The 21,083-nt window shown below is 50.4% G+C and overlaps 1 protein-coding gene across 8 annotated transcripts in view; it reads left to right on the forward strand.

Moving 5' to 3' along the window:
• Positions 1-1,831: 1,831 nt before the first annotated feature.
• TJP1 (tight junction protein 1) overlaps positions 1,832-21,083 on the forward strand; it is a 261,078-nt gene continuing 241,826 nt past the window's right edge. For 3 of the 8 annotated variants that reach the window (XM_051822264.3, XM_051822265.3, XM_051822268.3), the window contains exons 1-2: positions 1,840-2,103; positions 18,294-18,426. In XM_051822264.3, the coding sequence (XP_051678224.3) occupies positions 1,931-2,103; positions 18,294-18,426 (306 nt within the window). In that variant the 5' untranslated portion in view covers positions 1,840-1,930. Of the gene's footprint in view, positions 2,104-18,293; positions 18,427-21,083 lie in introns of all 8 variants that reach the window. The other 5 variants (XM_089311181.1, XM_089311182.1, XM_051822263.3 and 2 more) reach the window with 3 other exon arrangements.

Here is a 21,083-nt window from a genome sequence, read left to right on the forward strand (position 1 = left end):
AATGGAAGACCTCTCTCTCTCTCTCTCTGCCTCTGCCTCTCTGTAACTCTGCCTTTCAAATAAATAAATATATAAATCTTTAAAAAAATAATGGATAACTGACAAAACAAATTGGTCAACAAAGGTGAAAGTACCTCTAAGAAAAAAAATGATGCAGTTGGAACAGCAGTGAAATCCTAATGAAATGTAAATGAAGTGTAGAGGAAACAGACAAGGCTGTCCACGCAGCCCTCAGGACTCATTCCATGTGAACTGAGGAGGGGCAGAGAGGGCGAGGGCCTCCCAGCCGGACGCTTTGCCCAGCCCAGGAAAGACGGCTCTCATCTGCAACAGTTCTGCTCCCAGCACCGGCCCTGTTGCAGTTACTCCTGATAACATTGCTTTACATACAAGAAATAAAGCACTCTAATTTTCCGCATCTGCAATGTTTGACATTACAGTGTATTGAATTACTAGGTTTTCTATTATTTTTACTAACCCATACATTTGTTGTTTTTAAGATTTATTTTATTTATTTGAAAGACAGAAGTACAGAGAGAGGTAGAGTCAGAGAGAGAGAAAGGTCTTCCATCCACTGGTTCACTCCCCAGGAGGCTGCAAAGGCCAGAGCTGAGCTGATCTGAAGCCAGGAGCCAGGAGCTTCTTCCGGTTCTCCTACTTCTTTGGGTCCAGGGGCCCAAGCACTTGGGCCATCTTCTACTGCTTTCCCAGGCCATAGCAAAGAGCTGGATTGGAAGAGGAGCAGCCAGGACTTGAACCAGCACCCATATGGGATGCTGACACTGCAGGTTGGGGCTTTATCCCACTGCACCACAGCGAGGACTCCTAACCTACACATTTGTAACCATCAGTTAAACAAGTTTTGAATGTTTTGACAACGTTTTTAAAGACTATGGAACAATCATTTCCCATTGATTCTTAAGAGAATTTTGCTTGGTTCATGGTCACTTCCATTGTCTAGAGCTCCAGGGCAAACGAGGACTGCATGTGTTTGTGTCTGAGTGTATTATATATAATATACATATATTCTATATGTGTTTGCCCATGTGTGTACAACATGTATGCAATATATATTACATATGTGTATGCAATATGGACGCTATATATGTGTGTGCGATGTGTATGCTATATATTACATATGTATACACACTATGCATGCTATATATTATGTGTACAACATACATGCAATATATGTGCCATATGTGCGCAATATATTACATGTACATACATACTGTGTATGCTATATATATGTGCGTGTAACATATATGTGATATATTTTATAGCCACATGTATGCAATATATTACATGTGTATATATACTATGTGTGTATATACTATATATGTGTGTACACAATATGTATGCAATATATTATTTGTGTATACAATATTTTGCAATATATATTAAATATGCATGTATGCAATATATACATATATATTGCATGTGCATACAATTTGTATGCGATATATGTGTGTATACAACATGTATGTGATATATTCTATATGTGTGTGCAGCATATATATAAAATTGAAATCGTCAAAGACTTTAGGGAAACAGCTAGATAAAGGTTATCTTCGGCACACAGATGATGTTGATAAACCACCCAGTGGCAAACGCAGACAAAAGAGTGTATTTTTTCCGCTCTGGGAGCTTGTCCATCGGGGCATAAATGATTGAAAATGAGCTCCTGGCAACCAATGAAGAAACTGAGGCATGCGGGGTGCAGGGCCCGGTGGCGCCGGCGGGCGGTGCTGCGGGCGCGGCGGCCACGCCAGCCCCGCCGCGCGCCAGGCCCGCACCCGCCCGCCCGCCCGCCCGGTGCGCACGGCGGGGACCGCGGCTCGCGCGGGCGGCGGGGGCGGCGGGGCGCGCGCGGCGGCGGCGGCGGGAGCGGCGGGAGCTGTGGCGGCGGCGGATGGCCCAGAGCTGATCTATGCGGCGCCTGGAGGGGCTGTGCCTGCGGCGGCGGCGGCGGCGGCGGGGCCCTGCCCGCGAGCGGAGCGGGGACAAGATGAAGTACCAGAAATACCTGACGGTGCTGCAGATGGCCATCGGCGTCACCCCCTCCAACCGCGGCAGCCTGCTGCCGCTCAAGAGGAAGCTGTGGTGAGCGCGGCGCGGCGCGGCGCGGTGCGGTGCGGTGCGGTGCGGTGCGCGCGAGCGCCGAGCCCCAGCCCGCACCGGGCGCCGGCCGGGGCCGCCCGGGCGGGGGCCGGGGCGGGCGGGCAGGCGGGCAGCCAGGCCGCGGGGCCCGGCCCGCCGGAGCGCGGGGCGCAGCAGCCATGTCGGCGCCCTGCGGGCTGCTGCCGCGCGGCCCTGGCTGTGCCGGGCCACACGTAGGGCGGCGCGGGGCGGCCGGGCTCACCGCAGCGGCTCCCGCACCCGGCTCCTCCGTTCTGTGAACCCGCATCCATCCAGCCAGCCAATGCAGGCTCGGGATTTCAGGGCAGGCTTCCTGCGGGTCGCGAGCGCGCGATCGCTCGCCGCGGTGCGCGGTCCCCGTGACTGCTCCGAGCGCATCGGTGCGGGGTCCGCAGCGGAGGGCGCGCCGCCGCCGCGCGGGCTCTGGCTTGCGGGACCGTGGGCACCTTGTTCGGTGCTATGTGTCGCTTGCACGCGGTCCCGTTCCTGGAAGAAGCCGGGCTGGGAGTTCTGCGCGCCCGGGGTCCCGTCGTTCGCGGCCGGGCGCCCGACCGTGCGGGGCGTTCTCGGGTACCTGCACCCAGCCGAGGCGTCCTTTGGATCTGGGGTTCAGGCTGGGAGGTTCTACCGCAAAAGCCGTTGTAGGGCAAAAAAGGGAAGGCGAGTGTGGGGCGCAGGTGCCAGGGATCGTGGTGGGCGCAGGTCGTGTTAATGTTACCGTGAGTGGCCAGTTGTAGGTCCTTAAGGCATTCCTTGGTCGTCTGATTTAATAATAGGGCTGTGGATGCAGACAGGCAGGCGGGCTTAGGTATTCGAGGAAAGTGAGTCCTGCTGTGAAAGAATTGCCCAAGGTGTATAAATTGACCTGCCCCAAAAAATGGAGGGTCAAAAAATGGAAGAGTTTTGGAGGCAAAGCAATAAATATGGGTGGCAGTGCTCAGACTTGAGCTGTGACCCAGGCAGCTTCCTGGAGCGCCCGTTTCTCCCGGTAGCCGTCCGCACCCGGGGGTTCTCTTGCAGGTCGGCTGTGCCGGGAAGGCAGGCGCCTGCCTGGACAGCAGGTGCTTAGCTGCGCTATTGCCTTTCTCCCTGCTGCACCCTGTTTGTTTTTTAATTTGGTGAGCAGCAAATGGTGACACCCCCAAGACAAGACTGGTGGGAGCAGGTAGCAGCTGAACTAAATGCCTTGGGAAGAAGACCAGCGAGTAAGTCGTGAGGATGTGACTGCGGAAGGTGACTTTGATGGGGGAAGGGGCATTGGCAGATCGGATCAGGTGTCTGCAGCCTGATGCCCCACCCTGCTTCCCTCTGAGTGTCTGTCAATAACCAGCACTTAGGGCTGGCGCCATGGCTCACTTGGTTAATCCTCCGACTGCGGCGCTGGCATCCCATATGGGCACCAGGTTCTAGTCCCGGCTGCTCCTCTTCCAGTCCAGCTCTCTGCTGTGGCCCGGGAAGGCAGTGGAGGATGGCCCAAGTCCCTGGGCCCTGCACCTGCATGGGAGACCAGAAGCACCTGGCTCCTGGCTTCAGATCAGCGCAGCGTGCCGGCCGTAGCAGCCATTTGAGGGGTGAATCGACGGAAGGAAGACCTTTCTCTTTGTCTCTCCCTTTCACTGTCTATAACTCTACCTGTCAAATAAATAAAATAAAATAAAATAACCAGCACTTAAATGTTCTACTTACTGTTCCTACACGTTGTCCCTGTCCCCACTAGAATGGGGGAGGGGCTCTTTATTTCATTACTAGGTCCCTTGCAACTGGTTTCTGGCACAAAATAGTTTCTCAATAAACAGTTTTTAGATAAATGAATTACTCATAATGCCCAGCTGGGAAAATGTTAAGGTAATCTGTTTTCTTGATGCTTGGTTTTAAAAATTAAGATGTTAGAGTGACATTTGAATGCTACTAGGCATCACAAAGTTCAGGAGTTAGCTTGGTTCTCTTCCAACACTGGAGTGCTACTTCCCCTTTTTTTTTTTTAAGATTTATTTATTTATTTGAAAGTCTGAGTTACACAGTGAGAGAAGGAGAGGCAGAGAGAGAGAGACCAGGAGGGAGAGGTTTTCCATCCACTGGTTCACTCCCCATTTGACCACAACAGCCAGAGCTGTGCTGATCCGAAGCCAGGAACCATGAGCTTCTTCCAGGTTTCCCATGCGGGTACAGGGGCCCAAGAACTTGGGCCATCTTCTACTGCTTTCCCAGGCCGTAGCAGAGAGCTGAATTGGAAGTGGAACACCTGGGACTCAAACTGGCGCCCATATGGGATGCCAGCAGTGAAGGCTGTGGCTTTACCCACTATGCCACAGCGCTGGCCTGGAGTGCTACTTCTTGAAGCACATCTCCCAAACACACGGTTTGTGAAGAGAGGACACAGGGAAATAAAAGCCAGGCAAAATGTGTACTCAGTGCTTTAGGGCCAGGGAGAAAAACTCTTACGAATCAATGACCAGGAAAAGGCAGGCAAGATTTTGTTGACCTTTTCCTTAGTGTTAGCAGAGCTTTTCAGAATTTTCACTCAGTGTTATTCTCATTTCTTTTTTTTTTTTTTTAAGATTTATTTTATTTATTTGAAAGACAGAGTTACAGAGAGAGGTCGAGACAGAGAGAGAGGTCTTCCATCCGCTGGTTCACTCCCCAGATGGCCTCAATGGCCGGAGCTGCACCGATCCAAAGCCAGGAGCCAAGAGCTTCTTCCTGGTCTCCCACATGGGTGCAGGGGCCCAAGCACTTGGGCCATCTTCTATTGCTTTCCCAGGCCACAGCGAGAGCTGGATTAGGAGTGGAGCAGCCAGGACTAGAACTGGTGCCCTTATGGGATGGCGACGCTTCAGGCCAGGGCTTTAACCTGCTGCTCCACAGTGCCAGCCCCTAATCTGGTTTCAACTGTGGTCAAAGAGCGTAGTCTACCAAGACTCTATATTGCATGGTACCTTTAAATTTTTAATTAAAAAAAAATGTTCTATATTGGAGACTACCTGATTCATTTATCTCTTCTACCCTCTGGAATCTCCTTGTAGATACTGTTTGGTTTCACCCATGTCATCAGAACTGCAGGTGTGGATTGGAGATGTGGGTGCCAGTACGTGGCTGGAAGATGGGAGGATGTAGGTGCTGACGGCAGGGTAGTAGGTGACAGCCAGTGGCAGACACAAGCAATGCCCATTACAGAATGGGAGCTGAGGGCCAGTGCTGTGGCGTAACAGGCTAAGCCACTGTCTGCAGCACCAGCATCCTGTATGGGTGCCTGTTCAAGTCCCAGCTGTTCCACTTCCAATACAGCTCCCTGCTGATTCACCTGGGAAAGCAGTGGAAGATGGCCCAAGTGCTCGGGGCCCTGCTACCCACATGGGAGACCTGGAGGAAGCTCCTGGCTCCCGGCTCAGATCAGCCCAGCTCTGGCTGTTGTGGCCAACTGGGGAGTAAATCAGTGTATGGGAGGTCTTTCTCTTTATGTCTCTTACTCTCTCTCTGTCTCTGTAACTCTGCCTTTAAAAACAAACAAATAAAAAAAAAAGTAAAATGTGAACTTGTGCTACAAAAATTGGTCATAGCATGCATGAAGACATCTATGAGCATTTGTCTGTTTTTCTGTCTTTGAATGATTATAGTCTACCTGGGAAGACTGCACTCCTACCAAGCTTGTGCCTGTCTGAAAGGCAGGGTTCAATGGCCTGGGGTTTTGTTGCCCCTCGTGCCTCTAGGTTGGGCATTGTTCCTGACAGTTTTCCTCTGTGCAGTCTCTTCTGTCTCTCCGATTGGCTCTGCAAGTCCCTTAAGGCAGGGCTGGGGAGTCTTTTTTCTGCCAAGGGTCATTTGCATATTTGTGACATCATTCACGGGCCATACAAAATAATCAACTTAAAAACTAGCCTGCTATTTAATTGAATTTTGAGTCCTGCCTGCCGGTACCTTGGCAGGACCAGACAGGATGATTTCATGGGCTTGTACCTTCCCCATCCTGCCTTATTAAAACAAAACAAAACAAAAAAGATTTATTGATTTTGAAAGTCAGAATTACAGAGAAAGAGGGAGAGACAGAGAGAGGGAGAGAGAATCTTCCATCTACTGGTTTACTCCCCAGGTGGCCACACAGCCAGGGCTGGGCTAGGGCTGTGCCAGGGGTTGGCCAGGCTGAACCCAGGAGTTAGGAGCTTCCTCCAGGTCTCCCACATGTGTATAGGGGCCCAGGATCTTGGCCATCTTCCACTGCTTTCCTGGGTGCATTAGCAGAGAGCTGGAACAGAAGCAGCTGGGACTCAAACCAGTGCCCATATGGGATGCTGGCATCGCAGGCAGTGGCCTTACCCCCCACGCCACCACCGCAGCCCAGCCTTACGGCCTGTTATATTTGCTGACTAATTTAGGCAGAAACTACAGCAGACTGACGGTCAGACCTGCAGCGGTGTGGCCCACAGGGACCTTCTCCCCCTTGTTCTTCTCCAAGACACTCAGGCATGTGGTATTCGGTTCTGAGTGAGGACTGTTAGGAGCCTGGGGGAAGGCATGTCCTCTTACAGAGATCTGTCACTGTGTGGCCTCTAACGTCCTTGTGGCCCTTTTGGTCCCCCCGAGGTAGCCAGTGATACAAAGCAGCAGAGAGCACTGCATTTCCTGGGGCTGCCACAGCAGCTGACGCAAAGCCGGTGGCTTCTAACAGTGGAGATGTACCGTCCCCCAGTTCTGGAGGCCAGACGTCCAACAGCAAGGCACTGGCAGGGCCCAGCTCCCTCGGAAGCTCTAGGAGAGACTCCGTCCCTGCCTCCTCCTGCTCCTGGTGGTGCCAGGTGTTCTTTCTGGCTGCCCTGAGCTGATCCCTGCCTCCGTCTTCCCCAGGCTTTCTCCTCCGTGTCACCTTATAAGGACACTTGTCATTGGATTTAGGGCCCACCTGCGTAATCCTGGATGATCTCATCTCAAGATCTTTAACTCAATTACCTCTGCAAAGGCCTTTTTTCTAAATAAGGTGACATTCATTCCGCTGCTCAGCAGGTGTGAGGCCCAAGTAATTACTCCCCTTTTATGTAAAACGTGCAAAAGATTTTCATAACATGTTATTGCTGTCAGCAGTCTTGATTTTTGCACCGAGTGCTGTTAGCAGTGTTTCCATTGATCCTAACGGGCACAGGGGCCTCGTTTCATGTTCTTCATCCTCTGAAGCACGGTTTTGCTGGTTATTCAGAGACTCCTGAAGGCCCCGCCGTGTCGGCCTGATCCTTCAAGCAGTCATCCAGTCGTCAGATCCTGCACTCCAGCACCGCCACTCGTTACTCGTCAAGGCCTCTCAGGGCACCCCATGCCGCTGTCATTTGGCTTCAGCACCCCCGTGAGCTTTGTGCTGAATTTTTCCCGGTTTTGCGGATGAGGTCATTGGCTTGCCCAGAGCGACACACCAGTTTCTGTGCCATTTGTTGGGCTTAAAAAGACAACGAGAGGGGAAGGTGGCAGCCTAGAGAGTGTGATGAAAACCAGTGCCAGATGACTGGGCAGTGCCCTGGGTCCTCCTTTCTTCAGGGGTGGCCCCTGGCCACGCCCGGAACACCAGGGTCTTCCTGATGGGATGCGAGAGACTCTAAAATCCAAGTCCTTTTGTAACAAATTCAGTGAGCAAGTTCTAGGCAGGTACCCACCTTGTCATTTCTAAGTACAGCTGAGGGCTGTTGACAACCATTCCATTAGGTGAGTCAAGATTTCTAGGGGGCGGGCATTTGGCTGCCATGCGGGACACCCACATCCATATTGGCATTCCTAGATTCAAGTCCCAACTGCTTCCAGCTCCAGCGTCCCACTGACGTGCAGCTGATGGCTCAAGTGACTGGCCATGGCCGCCATGTGGCACATCGGGTCAAGTGCCCAGTTCCTGGCTTCAGTTTGGCTCAGGCCCAGCTGATGCATGCATTTGGGGAATGAACCAGCAGGTGGAAGACCCCAACCTCTCTCTCCATCTCCATCTCTTTCTGTTTCTCTGCATTTTAAATAAATACAAATGTAATGTTTCTGAAGCCTGACACTTAGAAACAAAAATTAGCATTTTACTTGCTTTTACTGAAATATCCTTCAGAAAGAATAAGCGCTGTCTTTTTCTGGTAGTTCTATTTTCTTTCTTTCTTTCTTTTTTTTTTTTTTTTTTTTTGGTGTGGGAATAGGTTCCTTCAGCCTCCCTTACACAGCTACCCTCCCGTACTTAGCAGTACCCCAGTGCCCTACTCCACACGGCTGCTGGAAATGCCCTCTTTGGAGGCGAAAGATGCTTTGCTGTCACTCCTGGGCATTGTCTTGAGTTGGCTGTAGCTGTCAATCACTGCCATTTTCAGAGAAATTTCTGGTAGGAGGACTGTTAGGTGTCACTTCGGAGCTATTTCTGTTCTTATGTAACTGCTTTGTTTTTACCCACTTGTTTTTGTCCAATTCTTTGTTGTTACTGAGTTCTTTTCCACTGGAAATTAGAAATGGGTGCAGCGGATGAATCTGGGAGTTGTCAGTCCCAAGTGGGCCATGGTCAGAAATGGCCGTGAGCCAGAACCCCTGAGTCAACAGCAAAATGGTCCCAGGGCGATGGGGGAGAGAACATTCCGGCAGAGGGAAGGGTCTGGGCCGCGGAGTGGAGTTGTGTTGCTGGGTGTGTATTTTGGACCAGTGGTAGTTCAGGTTTTGGTGGATTTAAAGGACTCTGCCCTACCGTGTCTAAGGGTTAGCCGTGCTTGTCTGGACCGCAGCCAACAGAGTGCAGCAGAGATTTCCAAGTGCAGGTGTGATGTGATGGATAGGGCTGTCCTCAGCCAGGGACATGCAGAAGCAGCAAGGGGCTGGTGGACAGTTTACTGGGGTGTTAATAATCCCTGGGCAGGTGCCAGCTACTGCCCAAGTGTGGGCCTGTGCAGGAAGCAGGCCGTGTTGGGCACACGCTCAGCAGGCGCGCTCTCCTGCTTCCCGGCGGGAGCTGGGTGCACACAGGCCTGGCCTGCCAGTGTCCAATGAAGGACCTGGCTCCAGGGGCCAGGCTGCGTTTGTTCTGTGAGTGCCGGGCGTGGGGTGAGAGCGTGCCCCTGGGTTTCTGTCTTCCAGGCGCAGCAGCCGTGCCCACAGGTACAGCCTGGCCCCAGGCAGGAGAAAGTGGGCAGAGGGAGAGGCAGACGTTTCCCGTTCCGCTGCCCTCAGGGGTGGGGAGCCTTTGTTCTTCCAAGGGCTGGGTGGATGATCACAGCCTCACTCGTGAGCCGTACAGAATTACCAGCCTGAAAGTCAGCCTGCTGCAGGGTTGTTGAATTTTGAGCCCCACCTTCGGTTGCCTTGGCAGGGCCAGACCCAGTGATTTTGTGGGCCTTGTGCAGCCCACGGGCTGGATGTTCTGCACTCTGGCTAAGCAGTAACACATGGTCAAGAATTCAGAGAAGAATTCATTATAAGCTACACAGTGATTTCCATACGGCCCAAGGGGAAAGATACAACGTGCATTCAGTCTCTAGCCTTGTTACCCTGTCACTAAATATCATTCTCCTAACTACTGGGGGGACAGTCCCCAAAGTCTGAATTTTTTAAAAGATTTATTCACTTACTTGAAAGTCAGAGTTACACAGAGGGAAAAGGAGAGGCACAAACAGAGAAGTCTTCCATCCTCTGGTTTACTCCCCAATTGGCCACAATGGTTGGAGCTCTGCCGATCCAAATCCAGGAGCCAGGATCTTCTTCTGGGTCCCCAACATGCTTTCAGGGGCCCAAGCACTTGGGCCATCTTCTACTGCTTTCCCAGGCCACAGCAAAGAGCTGGATTGGAAGTGGAGCAGCCGGGACTCAAACCGGCACCCATTTGGGATGCCGGCACTGCAGGCAGTGGCATCACCTGCTACCCCACAGCGCTGGCCCCTGAATGTTTTTTTAGATTATTTATTTGGGGGCTGGTGCTGTGGCGTAGCGAGCAAAGCCACCACCTGCAGTGCCAGCATCCCATATGGGATCTGGTTTCAGTACTGGCTGCTCCACTTCCAATTCAGCTCTCTGCTGTGCCCTGGGAAAGCAATAGAAGATGGCCCAAGTCCTTGGGCCCCTGTACCCATATGGGAGACCCAGAAGAAGCTCCTGGCTCCTGGCTTTGGATCGGCACAGTTCTGGCCATTGTGGCCATTTGGGGAGTGAACCAGTGAATGGAAGACCTCTCTCTCTCTCTCTGATTCTGCTCTCTGTGTCTCTGCCTTTCAAATAAATAAATAAATCTTTTTAAAAAGATTGTTTATTTGAAAGGCAGAATTAGAGAGAGGGACACACACACACACAGAGAGATGTCTTCCATCAGCAGGTGCACTCCCCAAGTTGCTGCAACAGCCAGGATTGGGCCAGGCCAAAGCCAGGAGCCAGGAGCTTCATCTGGGTCCCCCACGTGGATGCAGGGGCCCAGGGACTTGGGCCGACTTCTGCTGCTCTTTCAGGAGCATGAGCAGGGAGCTGGATCAGAAGTGGAGCAGCTGGGACATGAACCAGCACTGATGTGGGATGACAGTATCACAGGTAGTGTCTTAACCTGACTAACACTGGCCCCAGTCTGAATTATTAAGTTCAGATCCACACCATCACAGCTGGGGAAGAGTGGTACCTTGGGATTGAAAAAACTGTCTCTGCTCCACGTCAGGTGAAGCTGTCCTTAATGGGCTCTTTTTTTCTTTTTTTCTTCTACTTAAGTACAGTTCTCTTCATCAGAGCTGTAGAGGGGCCTCGATATTCCGTACATCCCCCAGGAAGCACGTGATTAGGTAGTGAGCAAGAGAAACAGCCCCTTAAACTGCACGGTATGTGCAGGTGCACCGGCCTCACTCGAGAGCTAACACTCCTTCGTGGTCCGGATTCTCGTTTAGTCTTCTCTTTGTTCCCCACCAAAAATGATGGGAGGTCATTGCTGAGCCCAGTGTCTGCTCACAGCTGGCCTCGTGGCTTTGCAAAGACCTGGTCAGGACTTTAAAGTGACTGAAATTGTTGGGTCCGTTCTCAGACCTCGTTCCCTGTCTAGGGAGGAGGCTGTGGGCCAGGTGGGTCCAGGGCTGGTCCTCGCCTGGCAGACGCCAGTTCTGCTCTGCTGGTTGTCACGGTGGGGAGCAAGAGGACCCATTCTTCTGCTTCCGGTGATGGCCACTGAGCTTAACGTTACCTTGAGTTAACTCTACGAAGTGTCATGGCCGTCACCCATTTATAAAATTTGGGTGGTATAAATCCTCTTGCAGGCTTTAGGTTTAGGAAAAAGGGAAATAGTGATGCTTTTCTAATCAGTTGGATAAGAGAAAAATTAAGGGAAAATATCAGGCAGGTTTCTTTACCCAAAAGAGTTTGTATTACAGTGATGCTGACTAAAATGTGAGCCTACCACGTAACCAGTGCCATCAAAACAAAGGGGAAGAAATAAGGCGCAACATTGACTGGACTTGTCCTAGTTCTGTTTCTCTGTGTCAGGTGTCCTCTGTGGAGTAAAGTTCTTCACCTTCTCGTGGGAGCTTTTCCTCTAGAGAGAAGAGAAAGCTGTGTGACATGCTGCCTTTTTTTTTTTTTTTAAGATTTCTTTTATTTATTTGAAAGGCAGAGTTACAGAGAGAGGGAGAGGCAGAGAGAGATATCTTCCAGCTCCTGGTTCATTCCCCAATGGCTACTATAGCTGAGGCTGGGCCAAACCAAAGTCAGGTCTCCCACGGGGGTGCAGGGACCCAAGCACTTGGCTCATCTTCCACTGCTTTCCAGGTGCATTAGCGGGAAGCTGGATCGGAAGTGGAGCAGCTGGGACTGGAACTGACACTCCTGTGTAGGATGCCTGCATTGTACATTGCAGATGGCTGCTTAACCCACTCGCCACAATGCCTTGATGTGCTGTTCTGTTGGGATTCTTTCTTTTTTCTTTTTTTTTTTTTTGACAGGCAGAGTGGACAGGGAGAGAGAGAGACAGGGAAAAAGGTCTTCCTTTACCGTTGGTTCACCCTCCAGTGGCTGCTGTGGCTGGCCACCATGCTGATCCAAAGCCAGGAGCCAGGTGCTTCTCCTGGTCTCCCATGCGGGTGCAGGGCCCAAGGACTTGGGCCATCCTCCACTGCACTCCCGGGCCACAGCAGAGAGGTGGGCTTGAAGAGGGGCAACTGGGACAGGATCCGGTGCCCCAACCAGGACTAGAACCTGGTTTGCCAGCGCCGCAGGCGGAGGATTAGCCTATTGAGCCATGGCACTGGCCTCTGTTGGGAATCTTGAAAGTGGCATCAGTAAAATTTTACTTTGGAAGGTGAATTAAAAAGAAGACTGGAAATTTAATGAAATAAAAAATTAACTTAAAAACCATTAAAAAGAAAAAAAACGGGCTGACACTGTGGTGCAGTGGGTTAATGCCCTGGCCTGAAGTGTTGGCATCCCATATGGGCGCTGGTTCGAGACCCAGTTGCTCCACTTCCCATCCAGCTCTCTGCTATGACCTGGGAAAGCAGTAAAGATGGCCCAAGTCCTTGGGTCCTTGCACCCACATGGGAGACCTGGAAAAAGCTCCTGGATCCTGGCTTCCGATCAGCGCAACTCTAGCTGTTGTGGCCAACTGGGGAGTAAACCAGTGGATGGAAGACTTTTCTCTCTCTCTCTCTCTCTCTCTCTCTCTCTCTCTCTCTCTCTCCTGCTGCTGCTGCGGCTGCTGCCTTTCCTCTTTCTGTGTAATCCTGACTTTCAAATAAATAAATAAATCTTAAAAAAAAAAAAACTGGGGCCAGAGCCATGGCATAGTAGGTTAAGCCTCCGCCTACAGTGCCAGCATCCTATATGGGTGTTGGTTTGAGTTCTGGATGCTCCACTTCTGATCCAGCTCCTTGCTAATACACCTGGGAAAGCAGTCAAAGATGTCCCATGTCCTTGGGCCCCTGCACCTGCGTGGGAGACCTGGAAGCAGCTCCTGGCTCCTGGCTTCGGATCAGCACAGCTCCAGCCATTGCAGCCATTTGGGGAGTGAACCAGCAGTTGGAAGACCTCTCTCTCTCTCTCTCTCTCTGCCTCTCTGTAACTCTTCTTTCAAATAAATAAATCTTTTTTTTTAAAGAAAACTACAAGAATTGAGTGGTAGTGTGAGTAGACAGAGAAGGCTGCAGTGTTTTTGAGGACTCCCTGAGATGAAGCAAGCAGATAGGAAGGGGCCCACTGAGGGACAAGCCGTGGGGAACCAAGGCCCAGAGCATGGGCAGGTCACTGCCAGCTGGGCTGGGCAGCCTGTCCAGGGGCGGAAGAGCCAGGCACTTGTGGAATTAAACGGATTGGATGCAGTGGGTTGATGGGCGCCTCATGCATCCTTGCTGCTTTGTGCCAAGTAGTTGCCAACAGTGCTGCTTGTGTCCCTTCTAACGCAATGGACGTGGGCACCGGGGCCAGAGAACCGTGTCCCTGGGTAGCTGCTGAGTCCCCTTGGGCTCACCACCTCCCAACAGCACGTCCATCTCTGCCTATGTGCAGAGGTGGGCCACAGGGAATGGGGCGATGGGCAGCAGGTGCTCCCAGCACAGGTCAAGGGTAAGGGGACATGGAGTCACCAGACAGCTAGAGAAAACCACATACCCACAGAGAAGTACCAAATTAAAGAAATCCTGAGCGCATGCAGACACATTTGATTCACCGGAGTGTTTTCTGAAAGCTGTGAGAATATTGCATTTAACCCCTGCACCCCCCACCAAGAAAAGGAAAAGCACTAGGTACTTTAGACATTCAACATTGGCTCATTGAGAGAGGAGGGAATGGCTGGATAGACACAACTGAAAAGCTGTTAGCAGTCTGCATTGGGAAGATGAAGACGCACAGAAGAGCCAGGGGTTAGAAGTGTGAACTGGAAGTCAGGAAGCCCGGGGCTGTTTCCCCAGGGGGACGCAGTGGTGCCAGGAAGACGGGCAAGCGCCCTTCCCTGCATGGAGGAGGTGAGAGTGCTGATGAACTGGCACTGGGGAGGAGGAGGTACAAGGGAGCTTCAGAACCCCGTGGAAAAATGCAATTACAAGATGAGGTCGTTTGGCTACAAATTTTGAAATCCATTCATAATTTTTTCCCATGATACGTATTTCCATGAACTTCTTAAAAGATGTATTTATTTATTTGAAAGATGAGTTAGAGAGAAGCAGAGAGAGAGAGAGAGAGAGGTGTCTTCCAACTGCTGGTTTCCTCCCCAATGGCCATAATGGCTGGAGCTGTGCTGATCTGAAGCCAGGGGCCAGGAGCTTCTTCCAGGTCTCCCACATGGATGCAGGGGCCCAAGGATTTAGGCCATCTTCTACTGCTTTCCCAGGCCATACCAGAGAGCTGGATAGGAAGTGGAGCAGCCGGGTCTCGAACCAGCGCCCATATGGGATGCCGGCACTGCAGGTGGCGGCTTAACCCATATGCCACAGAGTCAGCCCCTCCATGAACTTTTGAAGACCCTGTATATGCATGACTTTCAAATTTTTTTGCACCAAAGTAAAGTTGTATTTTCATCTTTTTCCATGCAGTTTTTAAAAAGAGATTTATTTTGTTTATTTGGAAGAGCAACATAGAGAGACGAACAGAAAAAGAGATCTTCCATCCACTGGTTCACCCTCCAAATGGTCACAATGGCCCAAGCTGGGCTTGACCAAAGCCAGGAGCCTGGAACTCCACTGGGTCTTCCATGTGGGTGGCAGGGCCCAAGCTCTTGCGCCGTCATCTGCTGCGTTCCCAGCTGCATTAGCGGGGAGCTAGATCATAAACAGAGTGAGTGGGACTTGGACTAGCGCTCTGATATGGGATGTGGGTGTTCCAGGCTGTGGCTTCACCTGGCACAGTGTCTGCTTCCAGGGTAAAATCTTTAACTAGCACACAGAGTTTTCATATGATAAACAGTTAAATCCCTAAAAAGATATGAATCACAAACATTGAGGCATCTAATACAAAAAGATTTGACAGGGCCGGTGCTGTGGTGTAGCGGGTAAAGCTGCCGCCTGCAGTGCCAGCATCTTATGGAGGCACCGATTCGAGTCCCAGCTGCTCCACTTCCCATCCAGCTCTCGGCTGTGGCCTGGGAAAGCAGTAGAAGATGGCCCAAGTCCTTGGGCCCCTGCACCCACGTGGGAGACCCGGAAGAAGCTCCTGGCTCCTGCGTTCGGATTGACAAAGCCCCAGCTGTTGTAGCCAATTCCCTGCATGGAGGAGTTGAATTGGGGAGTGAGCCAATGGATGGAATACCTCTCTCTGTCTCTCCTTCTCTCTCTGTGTAGCTCTGACTTTCAAATAAATAAATAAATCTTTTTTTAAAAAAAAGGTTTGACATATAAAAAGCAAAAACTAATAGGTATATAAGGATGAATTGGTAATCTGTATTTGTAGTGGGAAACCCTGTAATAGTCCTTTTTTACAGAAAGGAGCAGTCCAGCAAGACAAAAATATAAGAAGGACTCAGAGAAATTGAGTTATCAAATAATAAAATGATATATTGGGGTAACAGGTGCTCTGCTTCCAAACCAGCTCCCTGAACATCCTCCTGGGAAAGCAGCAGAAAATGGACCGAGTACTTGGGTCCCTGCCTCCCGTGTGGGAGACCCTGGTGGGGTTCCTGGCTCCTGGCCTCAGCTGGGCCCAGACTCAGCTACTGTGGCTATTTGGGGAGCAAACCAGCAGATAGAAGATCTCTCTCTCTCTCTCTCTCTCTCTCTCTCTTTCTTTGTTACTGCATTTCAGATAAATAAATTATAAAAAATAATAGAATGATAACGCTGTCTGTATTTAAAGACTCTCAGATGAGCATTCTCATATCTGTTGATGGAAGTGTTCACTGGGAGAACTTTTTAAAAAGATTCTTTTCTTAACATTTGCTTGAGAAGCAGAGACAAAGCCCTCATCTGCTGGTTCTCTCCAAATGCCGGCAATGGCCACGACTAGACTGGCGCTGAACCTGGGAGCCAGAAACTCAATCCAGGCTCTCACGTGGGTGGCAGGAGCCCAGCTACTTGGGCCCTCACTGTTGCCTCCCACGGTGCACAGTAGCAGGACGCTGGAGTCAGGAGCCTGAGCCAGGAGTCAAACCCACGCACTAAGTCACAGCCACAGAGAGAGGGAGAGACACAGAGAGAGCTCTTCTATCCGCTGGTTCACTCACCGGATGGCCACAATGGACAGGGCTGAGCCAGGCTGAAGCCAGAAGCCAGGAGCTTCATCCATGTCTCTCACGTGGGCACGGAGGCTGAAACACTTGGGCCATCTTTCCGCTGCTTTTCCCAGGCCATAGCAGGGAGCTGGATTGGAAGTGGAGCAGCTGGGACTCGAACCAGCGCCTATGTGGGATGTTGGCTTCTCAGGCTGTGGCTTAACCTTCTATGCCACAATGCCGGCCCCACGACCTTGGCTTTTTATCTGCTGGGCCAAAAACCCACCCGAGCAGAAGCTTTATGAAAGCGGTGCCTGTGCAGATGTGGCCACGTCTGCCCTTGCTCTCCTCCTTCCAGAACCCTTTCCTGTGCAGCTGTACCTGACAGTATCGTCACAGGCGCCTGTTGCTGGATGGTCTGATAGCAAACACCTGAAAACAAACTGAACGCCTACCAGTGTGTGTGTGTGGGGGGGTGGTTGAGGAAGTTACGGTCCATCTGTATATGGCATCCTGTTTGGCCATGAAGGGTGAAATATTTCTATATAGGTCATTATGCAAAGAGCTTTGAAGTATGTAATAAGGCACAGGAAAATATGAACAAGTTGGCCACCTTATGAAAGAATTCCAAGAAAAAATAAACACATCTGTGGATAAGCCTGGGAGGTTGTACCAAAAAATGTTAACAGGATTGTCTTTGGAAAAATGAATGGGGAGAGAAGGATGGCTTTCACTTTTTATTTTATGTCTTCCTGTACTTTTCATGTATTCTGACTATATATGGATGTGTTACTTTTATTCTAAACTATAGCTATACCTGAACAAGTCCATTTTTGTGGGATGTACTCTTCCTTACTAATATGTAAATCAGATGTATTCTGCTAATAGCAATTAAGACTTGTGTTATCCCTCTTGGGCGGCTTTTTTTTTTTTTTGACCAGGCAGATTTAGACAGTGAGAGAGAGAGGCAGAGAGAAAGGTCTTCCTTCCATTGGTTCATCCGCCAAATGGCTGCTATGGCCAGTGTGCTGTGCTGATCCGAAGCCAGGAGCCAGGTGCTTCCTCCTGGTCTCCCATACAGGTGCAGGGCCTTCCTGTGCCACCGCAGAGAGCTGGCCTGGAAGAGGAGCAACTGGTACAGAATCCGGCGCCCCGACCAGGACTAGAACCTGGGGTGCCAGTGCCGCAGGCGGAGGATTAGCCTAGTGAGCCGTGGCGCTAGCCACGGGTGGCATTTTAAACATAAAAAATCAGTAAGTCACAAAGGCCGTTAAATATCTGAGCACGGCTGTATTGCAGACAGGAGGTATGGTCATGAAATAAGGAAACTGGCCTTCGTAAACCACACTTCCAAATCAGTACTGTTGCTTTGTGCACCTTGCCATCTCTAAGAACGTAATCCAGGAGCCCAGGGCAGCTTCGCTTCAGCTGGTTTGTCCTAAGGCTGCCACCAGCAGAAACGCAGGGATGGGAGAGCAGGTGCCAGTCCTGTGTGTGTGCTTGCGTGTGACACGAGTACACGGTCGTGCACCCTCTAGGTGGCTTGCCTTATTTGCTGTTCTTATCTGTGTTTCCTTGATTCCGTAGTCATGCTGAATTGTGTGGATTGTCATATTTAAATTAGTAAGCCGTGCTGTCGGGCTTAACAAGAGCTCACTGCATGGAGCCTGGGGATGTGCCTGGTGACAGCTGGCTGGTTCGGGGTGCACCAGGTACCAGTCCGAGTGCAGGATGCGCAGCTGCCCCGAGGGGAGCAGGTGCCTCCGAGCTGCCTCCGAACTTCAGTTCTGTCTTGCTGCTTTGATGGTCGCGGACTTGACTTTCGGTCCGTCTTCCTGGGGGAATATTTGAACTCTTGTCAAGAAGGTTTCTAAAGAGCCAGCTGTTAAGAAACAGTTGGAAACAGCATCCTGATAGAAAAGGAAGCCCCAGCTATGGTGGCTCTTGGCTTTTTGGTTGAAGAAAAGGAGCGTGGGGCATTCCTAAAGCTGCCCTCAAAGAAATGCTGGCTTCAGACCTGAGAAATGTGTGCGCCGTCAGCCTGTCTGAAGAATGTCCCCCCTTCCTGCAGGGTGACGCCGTCCTCTGAAAATCCCAATGGTGCTACTTCCAGTGTCAGCCAAGGAAAGCCTTCCCTTCGAAGAATCAAAGGGCGACTACACAGGAGCAAAAGCCTTGACAGCCTGGACTTCTGTGAACTCACTGTAAGTGGCCGGGCAGTCCTTCCGTTATTTCTCACGGCTGTAAGAGTCCTGGTTTGTTTGTTTTTTTTTTTTTTCTTCACTTTCATAGAAATGTAACAGGTTTATATTGCATTTTTAAAAACATGGTTTACCCCACAGGCTACCAGCCAGATGCTTTCTCAACAGGAATGCCTGAGGTGCTCTTGTCCTGAGTGGTTCCTGAGGATGGTCCCAATGCAGTGGTGAAATAAACGCTTCCTGACTCTAAGGACAAGGGAATTAGGTCCCATAAAGTACATTCCTTAGAAAATCACAAGTCCGCACGTTGATATCGTAGACACTCAGGCCTTCCTGTCACTGTACGGCTGTCGCTGTCCCGGTATTAGGACAGATCTCCGACGACAGTGCTCTCTTCCTGTTCTAAGGGTTCCGGGTGAATGGTCGTGTTCTCCTCGCCGAGCGCCGGGCTTCGTTTCCTATGGGAATGTGGGCGGTCCATGGCTGGGTGTGGAGGAAGCAGAGACTCGGGGATGATGCCCAGAAGGAAGGCAGGCGTGGCTTTGCGGTGACAGGTGCCGTGAGCGTTTCTGTATCACTGGGGTCAGGGCCGCGTGAGTGGAGCTGCCGGCTGCCGAGTAAGCCAGGCGTTTTCATTTCTTTCCTTTGAGCTCTGACCTCTGACAGATCTCTGGGTTTTGTTGACCATCGTCATTTTAAAAAAAAAAAAAAAGCGTCAAAATATGAGACTGAATTGTCTGTTTTGAGAGTGTGACTTTTGCATCTCCTCCCTATAATTGTGGAGAACAACAGTGAATGTGGATGCTCTATTTTTATTTACTTCTTTCTTTTTTTAAATTTTAATAATTACTTTTCCTAAAATAATCGTTATTTAGTTATTTTACTTGAAGGCAGGCATTGTGGCACAGCGTGGGGTGCCCGGATGCTGTCCTGGAGTACCTGGTTGGAGTCCTAGCTGCTCCACTCTTGATCCACCTTTTTCTTTCTGATGCATCTTGGGAGCTGGTGGAAGATGGCCCAAGTCCCTGGGCCCCTGCCACCATGTGGGAGACCCAGAGGTTGGAAAAATCTCTTTCTCTGTGTCTATCATTCTTCCTTTCAAATAGATGGGGTAAAAAATCAGCATTAAAAAGTATATTTGAATACAGTTGATGACATCATAAGGTGGTGAAATGTGACGTATCAGATGATGTTGAACCAATAACTGAGAAAAGAATTGGAAAGGTAAAAAAATAAAAATCTTGCTAAGTAGAACGAGCAATTAAAGCCAATGAAAATATAAATAAGCTTCAGAACGAAGTGACTTAAAGTGAAGCGTTGAATTCCTCGAGGAACAAGTTTGAAGTTGTTGGAATACGAAGATGGAAGCTGCAGTGCTGTGAGGTTCCTTGCACTCCGCGTTGTCACTACTGAAGCGTGGTGGAGTGAGTAATTAGTTTGGCATGGCGCCAAATGCGCTCACTCGCGTCAGCAGGGTCCGTCTGGTTGGCAAAGAGGCTAAGAAACTTACAGGTCGCGTGTCCCTTTTCTGGAATGTTTGGGACTAGCAGCATTTTGGATTTCAGGTTTTTTTCTTTGCATGTTGGAATATTTGCAGGTGTGTGACCAGGTAGTTGGGGATGGAACCCAAGTTTCCACACAGAATTCATTTATGTTTCGTGCACACCTTATACACGTAAGCTGAAAGTGATTTTATACAGTATTTTTAGTGCTCGTGCATTTTGACAGTGTCCTGCCACAAGGGTCAGCGGTGGAATTTTCCACCTGCAGCATCATGCCAGCACTCAGATCTGGGGGCAAAAGTCCAGATTTTTGGATTAGGACTCCTCACCCTGTGCCGCATGTAAGGTTGCCTTTAGTTTCTCCCAAATAATAATAGATTATTTAAGCTATGAGCAAAGCCTGGTGAATTGAATTATGTTTTTATTGTAATAAATGTTTAAAAATTATTAGTAGTCTATCCCTGACCTTGCTCTATGAAATTGTTGATCTAGCTGAAGTTAGCACCCAGTCCAAGCCAGGAAAAAACCATGTTACCCAGGTTCAGTTGCCATGTGCAGAATTAGTGTCATTTTTTAAAAGAATTATTTACGTATTTGAAAAGCAGAGTTACAGAGAGGGAGAGGGAGAGGGAGAGAGGTAACTTCCATCTGCCGGTTCACTTCTCAGGTGGCTGCAATGACTGGAGCTGTGTCGATCTGAAACCAGGAGCAAGGAGCTTTTTCTGGGTCTCCTACATGGGTGCAGGGGCCCAAGCACTTGAGCCATCTTCCACTACTTTCCCAGGCCACAGCAGAGAGCTGGATGGGAAGTGGAGCAGCCGGGACTCGAACCAGCACCCATATAGGATGCCAGCACTGCAGGCAGCAGCTTTACCCGCTATGCCATAGTGCCGGTCCCTAGCTTCATTCTTTTTGATGATCTTTCCTATTCGACTTTATTGCAGGCATGAAATGTCTTAGCATCCCTGAAGGGAAAGGGTTTGATGCCAAGGGAGAGGAGAGGGTGAGGGTCACAGAAGGCTGATCCCAAGAAGAGCTGAGGGTCCCGCTGTTGTGGTGTGCGTGGCTCTGAGTTTTCTGCTCCGCCGCGGGCATCGGAAGGGCTCTGGTGTCCTGGTGTTCGTCTCTCCTGCGGGGAGAGGAGCGTGTCCGGCGGCT

The sequence above is a fragment of the Oryctolagus cuniculus genome, chromosome 12 (genome assembly GCF_051225735.1).
Source record: "Oryctolagus cuniculus isolate XC-2025 breed Fujian yellow rabbit chromosome 12, ASM5122573v1, whole genome shotgun sequence".
NCBI classification, from domain to species: Eukaryota; Metazoa; Chordata; class Mammalia; order Lagomorpha; family Leporidae; genus Oryctolagus; species Oryctolagus cuniculus.